Source organism: Lissotriton helveticus, chromosome 4_1, assembly GCF_964261635.1.
Source record: "Lissotriton helveticus chromosome 4_1, aLisHel1.1, whole genome shotgun sequence".
NCBI lineage: Eukaryota > Metazoa > Chordata > Amphibia > Caudata > Salamandridae > Lissotriton > Lissotriton helveticus.
In genome coordinates, this window is record NC_136063.1 from 435,847,168 (window position 1) to 435,861,297 (window position 14,130).

Here is a 14,130-nt window from a genome sequence, read left to right on the forward strand (position 1 = left end):
TAGACTTTCCTGAGAAATCCTATAACTTGCTTAGTATCGATACCTCTTGTGAGTTTTACTTCTGGCCATCTGTAATTCAAATCGATTAACACAAAAACATAACTTTAACAACCATTCCCACTAATGGGCCCCAATATATCAAAAACTAAATCTTTCCAAGGCCTCTTGAGACGTTCCCTAATGACCATGGGCTGCACTCTAGGCTTCTGACATTTCTCACTCATGCAACACGGTATGCAGTCTCTTACAAGACGTTCAACTTGCAAATCCATGCCCAGCCACCAATAGGTAAGCCTAAGTCTCTCCTTCGTCTTAGACATCCCCTGATGCCCTTCATGATCAAAATCAAGAAGTTCTTTACGAAGAGCAGTAAGAGGAATCAATGTAGTCCCTCTAAAGATAAGACCATCACACACCGAAAGCTCATACTTTACTAACCAATACTTTTCACACTCACCCCTCACCTTCTGATTCCATCCTTTCTCAAGCAAAGAGGTAAGCTCAAGAAACTCTTTATCAGCGGCACACTCATCTCGCCATCTGCTTTTCTTAATGCCCTCACTCTCAATTGCGCAGACCCGTTCATTCAGTTCATCTTCTTTGGAATTGGATGTATCATCACTTAGAACCACCAACCTTGACAGTGTATCTGCAACATTGTTCTTAGCACCAGGTATGTATTCAACCTTAAAATCCTAACTTACCCACTTGGAAATTCTCCCAGGAATTGCATCAATCCCTTTTTTATTGAACACCTGACATAAAGGCTTGTGGTCAGTTAGTACTTAGAATTTCAATCCCACAGAAGATTCTTTAATTTCTTAATTGGCCAGTGGACAGCCAGGGCCTCTCTTTCGATGACAGAGTAGCGCAGTTCTGCACCTCTAAGACTTTGCGTGAGAAACAAGATTACATTCTCAGTGGCTCCATCTTTCTGTTGCAACACGGCGAGAAGGTAAGAAGTGATTTGTGGCAGAAGGATGAACCTTCTCTTGAGGAGTTAATAACTATTACCAAACAAATTGCACATTCTTTGAAGTGTGTAGATGTTATTCCATCCTCGTTGCCAGTGTAACCTTCAGAGTTAAATGAAGATAATGAGGCTCCAAATAGTTGAAATGTAGAATAAGTTTAATGCGGTATTAAAAATCCCTTCCATTCAGCAGCCAGTGTCCCATGCAACTGACCAAGATCAACAGTGAGATCAGTACACCAGGTTCTAGCACCATGGTGCACCTTCAAACATGCACAAGATGCAGTACAGAAATAAATTGCAATAAGAACATGTATTTGCACAATATTACAGAGTGATCAAGGAAGGAAGGCTATCATGTACTTTCTGATACCCGCTATGGCTTGACCAATGCTTTTCAAATTGTACATGATCATAAATACACCGTGGCCAAGCGCGGTTCCCTGTATATGGCCTTTATGGATCTTAACATCCGTCTTTGACATAGTGAGCATGGACAAACTGTGTAACATCATGCTTTTCCTAGGAGCAGACAAGGTTATTGTAAACTTTTTAGCAGATCTGCATAAGGAACCTGTCTGCCTCTGTGAGATATGGTCCATAGGGTTGCTGCCCTAATGCTTTTGAGATCAAGAATTGAGTAAGGCAGGGGGCATCTTAGCCCTCTTTCTACTTACTCTGTCTACTAAACGACTAGACATCTAGATAAGAGAAGGGATGGATGTCCCTCAAGTACCCAACAGACCCATTCGGCACTACTCTGTGCTGATGATGTGATCTTGTTAGCTAAACTGCCTAAGACTGCCAACACCTCCGTGACTAATTTGTGTCAACTTTGAATATCCTAGATCTTTCAACAAATGACTCAATCAGTCAGGGGTTTGTAAAGCGCACTACTCACCCGTTCGCTGCGAGATAGAACGCCCTTCCAGCCACTCTGCTCCTGTAGAAGCGTGGGACTATAGCTAGGACAAGGTCGGCCGAGCAAAGGTTTCTCTTGGGGGTATGGAAGGAGAGATGGTTGTTGGGGTATTGGGGTCTGATGTTGTGGAGGGCCTTGCAGACGTGCATGAGCAGCTTACAAGTTATTCTTCTTTTGACGGGGAGCTAGTGTAGGTTGCGTAGGTGTTTGGTGATGTGGTTGTGCCGTGGGATATCGATGATTAGTCTGGCTGCAGCATTCTGGACAGTCTGGAGTTTGCGTAGGAGTTTTTTTGTTGATTCCGCCATAGAGGGCGTTGCCGTAGTCGAGTCTGCTGGTGATGAGGGTGTGAGTGACCATTTTCCTGGAGTCGGGTGTATCCATTTGAATATTTTGCGTAGTATGCAGAGGGTGTTGAAGCATGCAGATGAGACGGTGTTGAACTGGCGATGTTGAAGTGAGCGATGATTCCAGTATCATACCAAGGTTAGGTGCATAGTCTGTCGGGGTGGGTAGGTTTCCGAGGGCGGGGGGCCACCAGGTGTTGTCCCATTCGGAGGGTGTGGTGCCGAGGATGAGGATCTCTGTTTTCTCTGAGTTGAGTTTCAGGCAGATGTTCTTCATCCAGGCTGCGATGGCTGTTATCCCTTCCTGGAAGTTGTACCTTTGGGTTCATTGGTGAGGATGAGTTGGGTGTAGGAGACTATATGGAGCCCATGGTTTCTGATGATGGTTGTGAGGGGGGGCCAGGTAGATGTTGAAGAGGGTGGGGCTGGGGAGGATCCTTGGGGTACTCCTCATCTGGTCTGTCAGTTCTGAGGGAAAGGGCGGGAGTCTTATTCTCTTTGTTCTGCCCGTGAGGAATGAACGTATCCAGTGTAGAGTTTTCCTTGGATGCCGGCTTCGTGGAGTTTGGTGGAGTCTGGTGATAGGACGGCGAGAATGAGGGGGGCAGTTTGGCCTCCATCGAAGAGAGCGCAGATGTTGTCTGTGGTGGCAAGGAGGGCGTTCTCAGTGCTGTGGAATCCGGATTGAGTTGTCCAGAATGTTGTTGGCTTCAATGAAGTATGCTAACTTGGTGTTGACGGCCTTTTCAATGTCCTTTGCTGCAAAAGGAAGCAGCGAGATGGGCCTAAAGTTCTTGAGGTCCGTCTGGTATTCGAGGGGTTTCTTTAGGAGGGGGTTGACTTCGGCGCGCTTCCAGTTGTTGGGGAATGTGACGGTCTCGTGGGAGCAGTTGATGGTTTGACATGGCTCCGGTGCAATGGCTGTGGTGGCCCTGTGGAAGATGTATGACGGGCTGGGGTCTGAAGTTGCTCCGGGGTGGATGCTCTTCATGGTCTGTAGGGTGTCTTCTATTGTGAGTGGGGTCCAAGTCAGTAGAGTCTGTTGGGTGACGTCGCTGGGGCTGGGGTTTGAGGAGGTGCAGAAGTCTTGGTCGTCAAAGTTATCGTAGAGTGTCTTGATGTGAAAGAAGGAGCTAAGTCTGTTGCAGATGTCTTGGGAGGGAGGGACGTCTGTTGTCTCGCTATTGGGTTTGGCAAAATCCTGTATGATGGAAAAGAGTTCCTTGGAGTTGTGAGCATTGGAGAGGATTCTGTCTTAGAAGAATTTCCTCCTTGTGAATTTGATGAGTTGGTGGTGTTCTGTGGTGGCTGTATTGTAGGCGGTGTGTTTTGCCAGGGTTGCTGTTTCTCCAGTCATCAGCAGGAGCACTTGGATTCTAGGAGTGCCCTGGTGAACCAGTTTGCTTTCTTGTGGTGCCATCTTGTAGTCTTCTGGAGGGGATGAGTGTGTTGGCGAGTTGGCGATCCATTGGTGGAGGTTGCTTGCAGCGGTGTTGACATCTGCCGTAGTGGGGGTGGAATGTAGGTTAGGGGAGAGGTGAGGTTTTCTGAAGAAGTAGATACAGTGGTGGTCAGTCCAGAGGAGTTCCGTGGTGTGGCTGAAGAAAATACTGATTCCTCCTGCGAAGGCTAGGTCGAGTGTGCCCTGCTGTGAGTGGGTCAGAGACAGGTTGCTTCAGTCCTATGTTAGTGAGGTTTTCTTGGAGGGTGGTGGTGTTGGGGTTGTCGGGCTTGTCCAGGTGGAAGTTTACGTTTCCGAGTAGTATGTAGTCTGCGAGGGCGTGTGGTGCAACGAGGTCAGTGATGATGATGGTGAACGGAGCGCAGGGGCCAGGCGGTCTGTAGGTGAGGGTTCAGCCGAGCGTCGTTCAGGGGTTGGTCTGGATCTGGAAGTGGTTGTGTTCATGGGGGGCGAGGTGTTGTCCGAGTCGGTGGCTGTAGTGCGGAGGGAGTTTTTGTGGATGATGGCGAGGCCGTCTCCTGGGTGGGTGGGGCGGTCTTTCCTCGGGATCTTGTATCCGTCGGGGATGGCAGTTGCGATGTCGCATGCGGAGCTGGTGTTGGTCCAGGTCTCTGTGAGGAAGGCGACGTCGGGCTGTGAGTGTTGAGAGGGTCCCACATCTCCATGACGTGTCTGTGCTGGGAGCACACGTTGAGGAGGATGCAGTAGAGTGGTTTGTGTGCGCTGGCGTCCTGTCGGCTGTGGTCTACTGTTGGGGTTCAGAGGTGGGTGGTGCTGTGGCGCTGAGTGGTGCTGTGGCGCTGAGTGGTGCTGTGGCTATTTTCACGTTATAAACGGTGGACCTACATATCCTAGCATGCAAAATGTCTTCCTTTCATTCACCTTGCAGTCCCACGCAAAGCTTTTCTTTGGTGGAACTTTTTTTTATAAATCTAAACAACTAGATAAAGGTTTAGCAGATAGATATATATATACTCGTTTCCGGAGCTGTTCTGATATAAACAATGTTTGTATGGGGCTTCACCATGTCAGTAGTTACCTAAAAATACTTTTGTGCTTAAACGGATATCAGTTGTCAGCTGTTTTAGTTTTGTGAGTAATTCAAGATGCATATTTTTGGGGTGAACGACAATTATGCAGTTACTTACACTTTTATATTGCAAACACATTGTAAAGAAATCTTATTTTTACAGTTGCAGCAACCAGCCGTTTGTTTGAAAGCCTTTGCAAATGGTATTACAATGCGGCAGGTTTTAACAAGATTGGTAAGCATATAGTTAAATGTATTGTTTTTTTAGTTGTTTATCTGCCCTGTTTGAGTGTATCAAGTATTGTAAACATTGAAGTAATGGGACAACGACGTGAGAAATTGCACATTGCCAATCGAAATGCAAGCTTATTTACATCATTTGTTTCTGGGGAGAATATGCAAATATTCAGATTATTTGTTTCTGTTCAGAATTCACCACCAACCGCATCATTGCTAAACGAAAGCTACTGAATGATAATGATTAACAACATTATTCATGAGCACTGAGTGGGAGGTTGGTGAGGTAAGCGGCACATCGGGTTATTTATGGTTGCTAACCAAGATTTCCCTAGTGTCTCTTCCACTAAAGTTTTCAGAGAACTTTCAAGAATAGTCAATGACTTGTAATATAGCCTTATAGCCCGCCGTAGCGGGCTATACGGCTATTAAAGGCCCGCTGAATCGTTAAAGGCCGAGCCGAAGGCGAGGGACTTTAACGAAACAGCGGGACTTTAATAGTCGTATAGCCCTGCTTCGAAGGGCTATAAGGCTATTAGAACATTCTGCCACTAGATGGCAGAATGGTCTAACAAATTAAACAAAGGGTTCTCGAAGCTCGAGGGGATATAAATCCCCTCGAACTTCGAGAAGCCTTTGTAGAACATTGGAATGTTGCTCTGCGGGCCTTTACCGGCCCGTAGAAGCAGGGAGCACTCCATTGTCTGCAATGGAGCTCCCAACATTCCAATGTTCTAATAGATGTAAGTAGTTAACCGTAGCTACCACAATAAAACATTTTGCAGCTTGCTGAGTGGTTTAAAAATCGAACTTTACAGTTAAAATTCTGAAAGGGAAAACTTAAGCAATGTTTTTAAATCTTAGGTTGTTCACCATTAGCTAACATATAGGATACGGATTTACGGAGCACAGAACACCTTACAGTGAGTGCACTGTGGTAATCTGTAATGCACGCCGCAAGGCTGCAGGCTGTGTCCTCGTCTTGCTGAGACTTAGTACATGTAAACTCGTGTAGGCCTTGGATAAGCTCTGTGCAAATGCCATTATACTTGCAGGCTGTGCCTCATGAGGACGGTGGGCCCAGAGCACAAGAAACTCTTGGCAGCTGCTAAATTATTTCTTTTTTTTTTTTTTTTTTATTGGCAAATTCGAATCATAAAACATACATATACAGGTTAGGCGAAATGAAATAATGTGGTATATATGGATAACGAGGTACATACACAGATATCTGTAAACAAAACTCTACCACAGGGAAAAATATAACAGTTAAGAGAAAAAGAGTACTGAAAAGAGACAAAAAAGAAAAAAAAAAAAAAAAATAGTCAGAATCAATCAGGGGTCCTATGTCTGGTCTCCCCTTACTTCATTATACCACCTAGTAATAGGTTCCCATATCTGTGTACCGATTGCTCTCATTTTCCTACCTCTTGTGGCGTATATTAAGATTTCTTGTTTATAGATAGCTATAAAGCGGCTAAGCCACATATTAAAGGTAGGGGGCTCAGTATCTTTCCACCTAGCTGCTAGAATTATCCGTAGCACGGCATAGCCCAGAAATAATACCGCCTGTTCTTCTCTATTGTGATTCAAAGAGTCATCGTGACCCAAAAGGAGCAACGTTATAGAATCATGTATTTGGTGCCCAAGAATTTGGGTCCAAAATTCCAACATCATAGTTTTAATTGTAGCCAATGTGGGGCATTCAGCAAACATGTGTAGGAGATTTGCAAGTGGTTGTTTGCATCTGGGACATTTATCATCCAACCTAAGGCCCCATGCAAACAATTTAGCTGGCGTAAAATATAAATTATAAATGATTCTATAATATTGAGCCTTTAAGTTAGAGGCTATAAAATATTTTGTTGAGAGGGCTAATGAGAGATCTAGATCTACATTTGGATTTGCCAATTTTAAGGCCCAAGATTGTTCCGTGCGCTCTAGATCATCTGGGGTGTCGGCCAAAAGTAACTGATATAGGGCCCCAATTCTAGTAGATTTTCTGCCTATAATATCGAATAGTGGGATATTATCTGATAGAATTTTTGGTTTGGTATTGTTGATACTAGCTAATATTTGATAAAATTTTAGGAAATCATTCGTAGGGACGTTATATCTTGATTGAAAAAGCTCAAAAGAAAGTGGGAGATTGTTACCAAAAAAATCTCCGATTGTTTTAATACCTAGAAGTTCCCACCTCTGGGATCTGCTATCATTAGGGATATTAGAAAATTTTTTACATTGCCATAAAGGTGTATATTTTGTATATGTAGGAAGCCCTAGATGTTTGCCGATGGCTTTCCAGACTGAAAGAGCATCTAAAACAGTCTTTAATTTAATTTTTTTATAATAAGATGTTTCAGCCTGCCTTAGAAAAAGTCCCTTATGTTTTTTTCCTAGACTGAGCTCATATATTGATGGTATATGAGGGATTACAGAGGTTGGGCCACTAAGTTTAGAAGTCAAAAGAGGATCCATGTTTTGCAATAAAGATGCCCAAAAATATAATCTTAAATTTGGTAGGGCTAAGCCACCTCTACTTTGAGGGAGTGCTAGAAGGGGAAGAGCCCGCCTTAGTTTTCCGTAGCTCCACATAAACTTTGCTATGAGGGAATCTATAGTCTTTATAACGTGCTTTGCCGGTAAAAGGGGGATTGCTCTAAACAGATATAGAACCCGCGGGAATACATTCATTTTTACGTAATTGGCCCTACCTATAATAGAGAGGTGTAGGCTATCTACCCTTCTTAGATCGCTTTTAATTTTATCAATGAGGGGGGAATAGTTAATATCGCTGATGTTGCTTATCTCTGCCGAGAGCACTATACCTAAATAAGTGGCCTGTTTAACCCTGAGAGTGCTTTCATATTGAGTATTGCTAGTGGCTAATACCATAGTTTTATCTCTATTCAAGGAATACCCTGAGTATTTCCCAAATGCTTGGGTAATTGTCTCGATTTCATAAACTGCTTCGGATGGTTTAGTGGTTATTACGGCAATGTCATCCGCGTATGCCATGACTTTGGTGAAAAAGGACCCTGTAGAAACTGGATATATGGAAGTTGAAGTTAATAGCTTTTGAATAAGGGGATCTATATAGAGCGCAAATAAAACCGGGGAGCATGGGCAACCCTGCCTTGTGCCTCTTTGCACCGTGATGGCGTCCGACTCATTCCCTGCAATACAGATTTTTGCCGTGGGGTTGGTATAAATAGCTTTAATTGCGTTAATAAAAGTATTTCCGAAATTTTTACTTTCCAGGATGTTCCAGAGAAACTGCCATTGTACTCGGTCGAATGCCTTTTCGGCATCGAGGAAGATCATCGACATCTCGCCCCCCGTGGCGCCCATGATGTCAAACAGGGTTATGGCTCTACGAGTATGGTCTGTAGTGCCTTTGCCGGGTATAAAACCGTGTTGCCACGGGGATACAAGGCGTTCGATGACCCCGCTCAGACGATTTGCGAATATTTTAGCGTATAACTTCGAATCGGCGTTGATCAGGGATATAGGCCTATATGAGGAAGGCAGGTGGGGTGGTTTACCTTTCTTATGGAAAATTATTATGTTTGTTTGTTTCCAAGACTCAGGGGGAATTGCATGGTATTGGACTCCAAGAAACAGATCAAACAGAAAGGGAGTTATCTGATTTCTAAGGATTTTATATAGATCCATTGGGATTTTATCCGGTCCGGCCGCCTTGCCGTTGGCCATCTCAGCTAATGCAATCTCTACCTCAATGACCGTAATCTCTCTGTCAAGGTAAATCTTATTTTCCGCATTGATGTTTTTATGATTAGTATGGTCTGGGAGCCAATTATTTAAGAATGTTGTAATTTCATTATCAGGATATGAAATATCACTACTATATAATTTTTGGTAATATTTTTGAAATACTTTGACAATGTCTTTGGGGGTAGTATATTCATTTCCCTCAAATTCTATCTTTTTAATGTTGCTCAGTGATTGCTTTTGTCGTGTGCGTAGTGCTAACTGCTTCCCCACATTTTCCCCTGATTCGTACAGCCTATCCTTATTAACCTGATAGGTTTCCGCGGCTTTTTGAATTAACGTACTATTAATCTAATTTTTTAAGATCATTATTTTATTTAAGATTTTCCCCGGATCTAAGGTAAGACCAGCTTGCCCTCTACGAGACAGATTTAACTGGGTGGCATGATGTGCCTCAAGATTGGACAACTCCTGCATCATTTCCATATTGAATTGTTTTTCTAGCTTTCGTTTATTAGCAACAAAGGAAATGGTCTCTCCTCTCAATGCTGCTTTAAAACAGTCCCATACTATTACGCGGGGTGCACTAAACTGGTTACAGTCAAAAAAGGACTGGGTCCACGATTTCATATGCGCTATATATTCTGGATTAACCAGTAGCCTTCTATCAAAAGTCCACTGTATTGTTGGTTTAACTAAATTAGCCGTGTCAAAGGTAAAGGTCAGTGCATTGTGGTCAGATAGGGTCTTCGGGGATTTAATTATTTCAATGATATCTTTCTGATTTATACTTGACATAATATAGTCGATTCTAACATATTTGCTATGGGGGAAAGAAAAATATGTATAACCATCCACATTTGGCCCCCGGAGTAAGCCCCAGACGTCAACCAAGTTATGACTTTTCATCATCTGACCCAATGCTGTATATGACTTTGGTTTTCGCCCTTTATAATTTTGAGATAAGAGACTCCCAGAGGATTGCCCTATGTCGATATTAAAGTCTCCACAAAAGACCAGGGGGCTTGACCAAGAGGCCAATTCGATTTCGAGCTCTCGAAAAACAGCGGGGTCATCTAAATTTGAGCCATAGATTGCACAGATAGTGATATCTTGTTGAAGCTGAATTATGACCCATCTGCCATATTTGTCGGCTAATTTACGAATTGGGAGGCCTATTATAGGTTTAGCGAAAATGGCTACCCCTCTGGTTTTAGTTGTTTGGGATGTAGCCGCCATTAGGTTATAACCTGGTAGTTTAAGTAAGTTCCTGTCGGAGTATGCGATATGTGTCTCTTGGAGACATAATATATCAACCGGACTTTGTTGTATTGATTGGGATAACTGGGCCCTTTTATCTTTATGATTAAGGCCTGCCACGTTCCAGGTACAGAGGCTTATCCTCCCCATGGATTAACATAAAAGACTAGCCTGATAAGCTTTAGACACCCATTCTCACCAAAACAAATAAAGCGGTTCTGCTTTTCTTTAACATTTCTGTGGCTTTTACTCCTAATACTTTTAATACAACATAGTCTGTGACCGAATTTGCCAGTTTTTCTTTTTTGATTTTCCCCCTCCCCCGCCCTCCTCAGCCCCCTCCCCAAGGCCTTCCCCGAGACCTTCCCCCCCCACCTCCCCCCGTACTCCACCCTATGAGGCATGAAGACTCTCACTAGAGTCTATGATGATGGAGAGACACCCTGTGGCCATGCCTTAGTCAATAATTCTATATGCTTCAGATAACACGTGTAGGCTAGTGAAGGGATATGCAAAAAAATAAAAGGAAACATGCAAAACTATGAAAGAATAAACATCCTAGAACCAAACGGGACCCAATAAGACATGCGAAATAAACCATACATGTTGAGAAAGAAAATTAACTTTAGTTCTAATAGATTATACAGCATATTCTAGTCCTATTCTGAGTGATTTAGCCCAAAAAAAAAAAAAACACATTAGAGTTGGTGTTAAGCTTAGGACTTTGGAATATGCATTATTCTTACGATGAGCTTATTCTTCCTAAATTGTGAAACAGAGCCCACCAACCGGGGCTATACTGTAATCAGGATGACCTTAGCCAATTTAGGGCACATAAAGAAACATATTGACTCAGAAAAATTAGGTCAGGCTATCTAAAAAAGCCTTAGCTTTGATCTCAGATGAAAAGAATTTTACCTGACCATTATACAACACCTTGAGTATGGCAGGGTTATTCAAGTAAACCTTTGCTTTTTTGTCCAAAAAAGGTTTGATTAGTTGACGGAGACGCCATCTCCGCTCCACAGTTGTGTGGCAGAAGTCCGGCCTGACAAAGTATGAAATGTCGCCTCGGATCCGATGGGCCTCAGGCCTCGCTTTCTCTGCAACACTTTGACGAAGCAAAAAGTTACCAAAGTAAACGAGTATTGCCCTAGGATATTTGCTTTGCGAGTTGGTGGGCCGCAATGTAGCAGGTGTTCTGTGGACCCGTTGAACTTCCAGATCCCAGTTCCATGAAGACAGCTCAGGAAAAGTGTCTTTAAAGAGTTGGATCATAAAGATGCGTATATCGTCTCCTTCACTTTTTTCGGGTACACCCAGTACTCGGAGATTATTGCGACGCATACGATTTTCCATCTGCTCAAGCTTCCATCTTACGTCAGTCATTTCAGCGTCGTGGGCATCGACCTGCTCTTTCACCACAGTTGCTTCCGCCTCAATACCCACAATACGATCTTCCATATCTGTCATTCTTGCATTAGATGCAGCTACTGTTTTTGAAAGTTTTCGCACCACCCCCTGTACCTTTTGTAGGGCTTGTTGAGCTTTCCGACCATCCTTAGACGTTTGCTCTCTGTGTGATGCGATTGCCTGCAACACTGTGTCCATTACCGCAGTTAAGGTTGTGTCTTGTTCCTTTGAAGAGAAGGAGGCTCCATGGGCACTAGGGACTAATGCGGGAGTGTCTTCCCGATGAGGACCTGCTGAGGTATGGCGGCTTCTCTTTTTTTTTATCACTGTGTGTCTTCCGGCTGTGGCTTCTCCCAATAGTTCGTCTGTATTGCTATCTTGATTACCGGAACTGGAGCCGGTATGCAGGTCGGATAAAGAGTCTAAGTCAGAGTCTAAGTCTAGGTCCTGGTGCCAGCCTGGGTCCTCACGGCCCTCAGAGATAGTGTAGAATTCAAGAGGTTCCAAGTCTGTATCAGACGTGATTCCTGCTCCGTCCTCGTCGGTTATTGGCCCAGGGAGTGTTGGCTCTTCAACCTTTCTTTCCTCTATTGATGCAGAGGTGCCTTCGATATGAGCAAAAGTATGCATTGGAGAGGGTGATATTGATTTATCCTCCGCTCTGACAGAGCTTGGCAATGTTGAATGTGTTTCTGGCAGAGGAACAGCGGATGTATTTGTTGTACTTCTTGTACTATTTACATATGTGACTATCTCAGATGTAGTTGTTATACACTCTTCAGTCACACGTATTTCCTCTTGTGCTTGTGGTTGTAATTGCAGTTGTGGTTGCGCAATAGTTACTGTGGCGCTCCCTGGTGAGTCTTCTGTGACAGTTAGGTCCTGCGGCGGTAATGCCGGTAGCGGTGATAATTGCGGGTCAGTTGTAGGTGCGAGAGCAATTGACTGTGTAGCACTTACCAAGGAGTTTAGGTCCGCTAGTAATGCAGACGCTGCTGACACAGACACTGCTGCCGCCGCTGGCGAATCCGGCCTGGGGAGCGCAGTTGGAGTGGCTGGCGGGGCAGCAATCAGCGTCCCGCTTCTTGCGTGGTGATTAGGAGAGGAGGGAGCAGCTCCGGCCGGCGTTTTACGAAGCAGGTCTACAACCGAGGGACCTGGCCCCGGTCCCGGTGCCGGAGTGTTAGCATTCCTAGTAGTTCTCTGTTGCTTCGGCTGGGGTTGGTGCTGGGCATGGCCCCCATCTGATCCGGCAGCCTCATCCGTTACTGACCCAGCGCGCCTAGCAGCGAGCTTCTGATCGTGAAGCGCTTGTTTGGCGGCTCGAGTCTTCAAGGCGGCTGCGGCCGCTGCAGCATTTTTAGGAGCCATCTGCGTCTTCGTATGGGGGCAGACGATACCAGAAGCACAGCAAGACTGTTGACGGAGCTGAAATAAAAGTCTGAGCACCGTGAGGCCGATTGCTGACGCGATGAGATGAAGTCTTGAGCGTGGCTGCTCAGGTAAGAGCAATACATCCCCAGATGGTTTGAGACAGGCGCCACTCATTCTTCATTCTGCTAAATATTATTAGTGGCTTTGTACTTTTCTGCGCCAGTTGTTCACCTTTCTCACGGTGTCTTCATGGGTAACTCGGGATCCTAGCCTTCCACTTACCCATTCGGTTGACTAAGGCACAGGAGAGTGTCTCACAGCGGACTAGTGAGCCGCCGCCATCTTGCCCGGATTTTATCCATTCCCAGGCAGCTGCTAAATTATTTCATTAGAAGACTCAAAAATGCTCACAGTGAAATGCAAATACATTTTTTGTGTAGAATATAAGATTAACCACATCATTGCTAAATGAAAGCTAATACTGAATGAAGATAATGGTTAAGAACAGCATACGTCAGCTTTTCCTGTGTTCTATAACATCAAGAACTTTTAACAGTTTTACGAGAGCATTAATTAATTCATGATATGACAGATAAGTAATTGTAAGCTATCTTATTACCTCACCATGAGGTAGACATCTAATGTTATAGGTTGTAAGCCGTATTAAGTAGACGTGTGTGACACTCCTGATGTAAGGCTTGTGTTGGAGAAAGATCTGAATATAGGTTAAAGGTAAAACTATTTCACTCCATCTTTATTCCTCCTTCTCTTCTAACTGTGAGAACTGTAGAGAACTAATGTAAGTTAAAGTGCACATTTATATCCGGTCGCAGAAATATGCAGATTAATGTAATCCTGTCCAAAAATATGAAAAGTGGAAAATGAAATGTGCATTGCATTGAAAAAGGAAGGGGCATAAGGTGCAAGATCATGATTTTTGTTGGGTGTAATTTGATCCCTGGTAGTTAGCATTGTAGGCAAAGATCATTTATCTGGTCTGTGAAATGTTCACCAAAAAAATTAACTGGTATGCTGTTGTAAAGTCTCGAGCATCAGAGGAGGTAGATATGTAGTCTCTGGATGGAGACACAGGGACATCGGAAGAATTCTCCTTAAGATGTTTCAGTTTTCAGTGATATTACTAGTTGATGACTAGCCAGCTGTCGGAAGTAATAATGGTTTCAAAACTTAAACAATGAATGGTGTCTGATCAGGTGCAATGCTGTGAGTTGTGTCCGCAGATGCTTCTGACAAAGCTGGAGAAATTTGAGAATATATGGTGGCCCAGCCACCCTTTGACATAGACACTGATACAGATACACGAACAACTGTCTCTCATTAGGCTGACAAGAAGTTTGACAAATACTTTACCTCCATTAC

The 14,130-nt window shown here is 44.0% G+C and overlaps 1 protein-coding gene across 1 annotated transcript in view; it reads left to right on the forward strand.

The window, feature by feature from the left end:
• The window catches only part of UQCRB (ubiquinol-cytochrome c reductase binding protein), a 54,495-nt gene that overhangs the window by 4,804 nt on the left and 35,561 nt on the right, over positions 1-14,130 (forward strand). Inside the window, exon 2 of the mRNA XM_078687001.1 lies at positions 4,898-4,969. Within this exon, the coding sequence (XP_078543127.1) occupies positions 4,898-4,969 (72 nt within the window). The remainder of the gene's footprint in view (positions 1-4,897; positions 4,970-14,130) is intronic.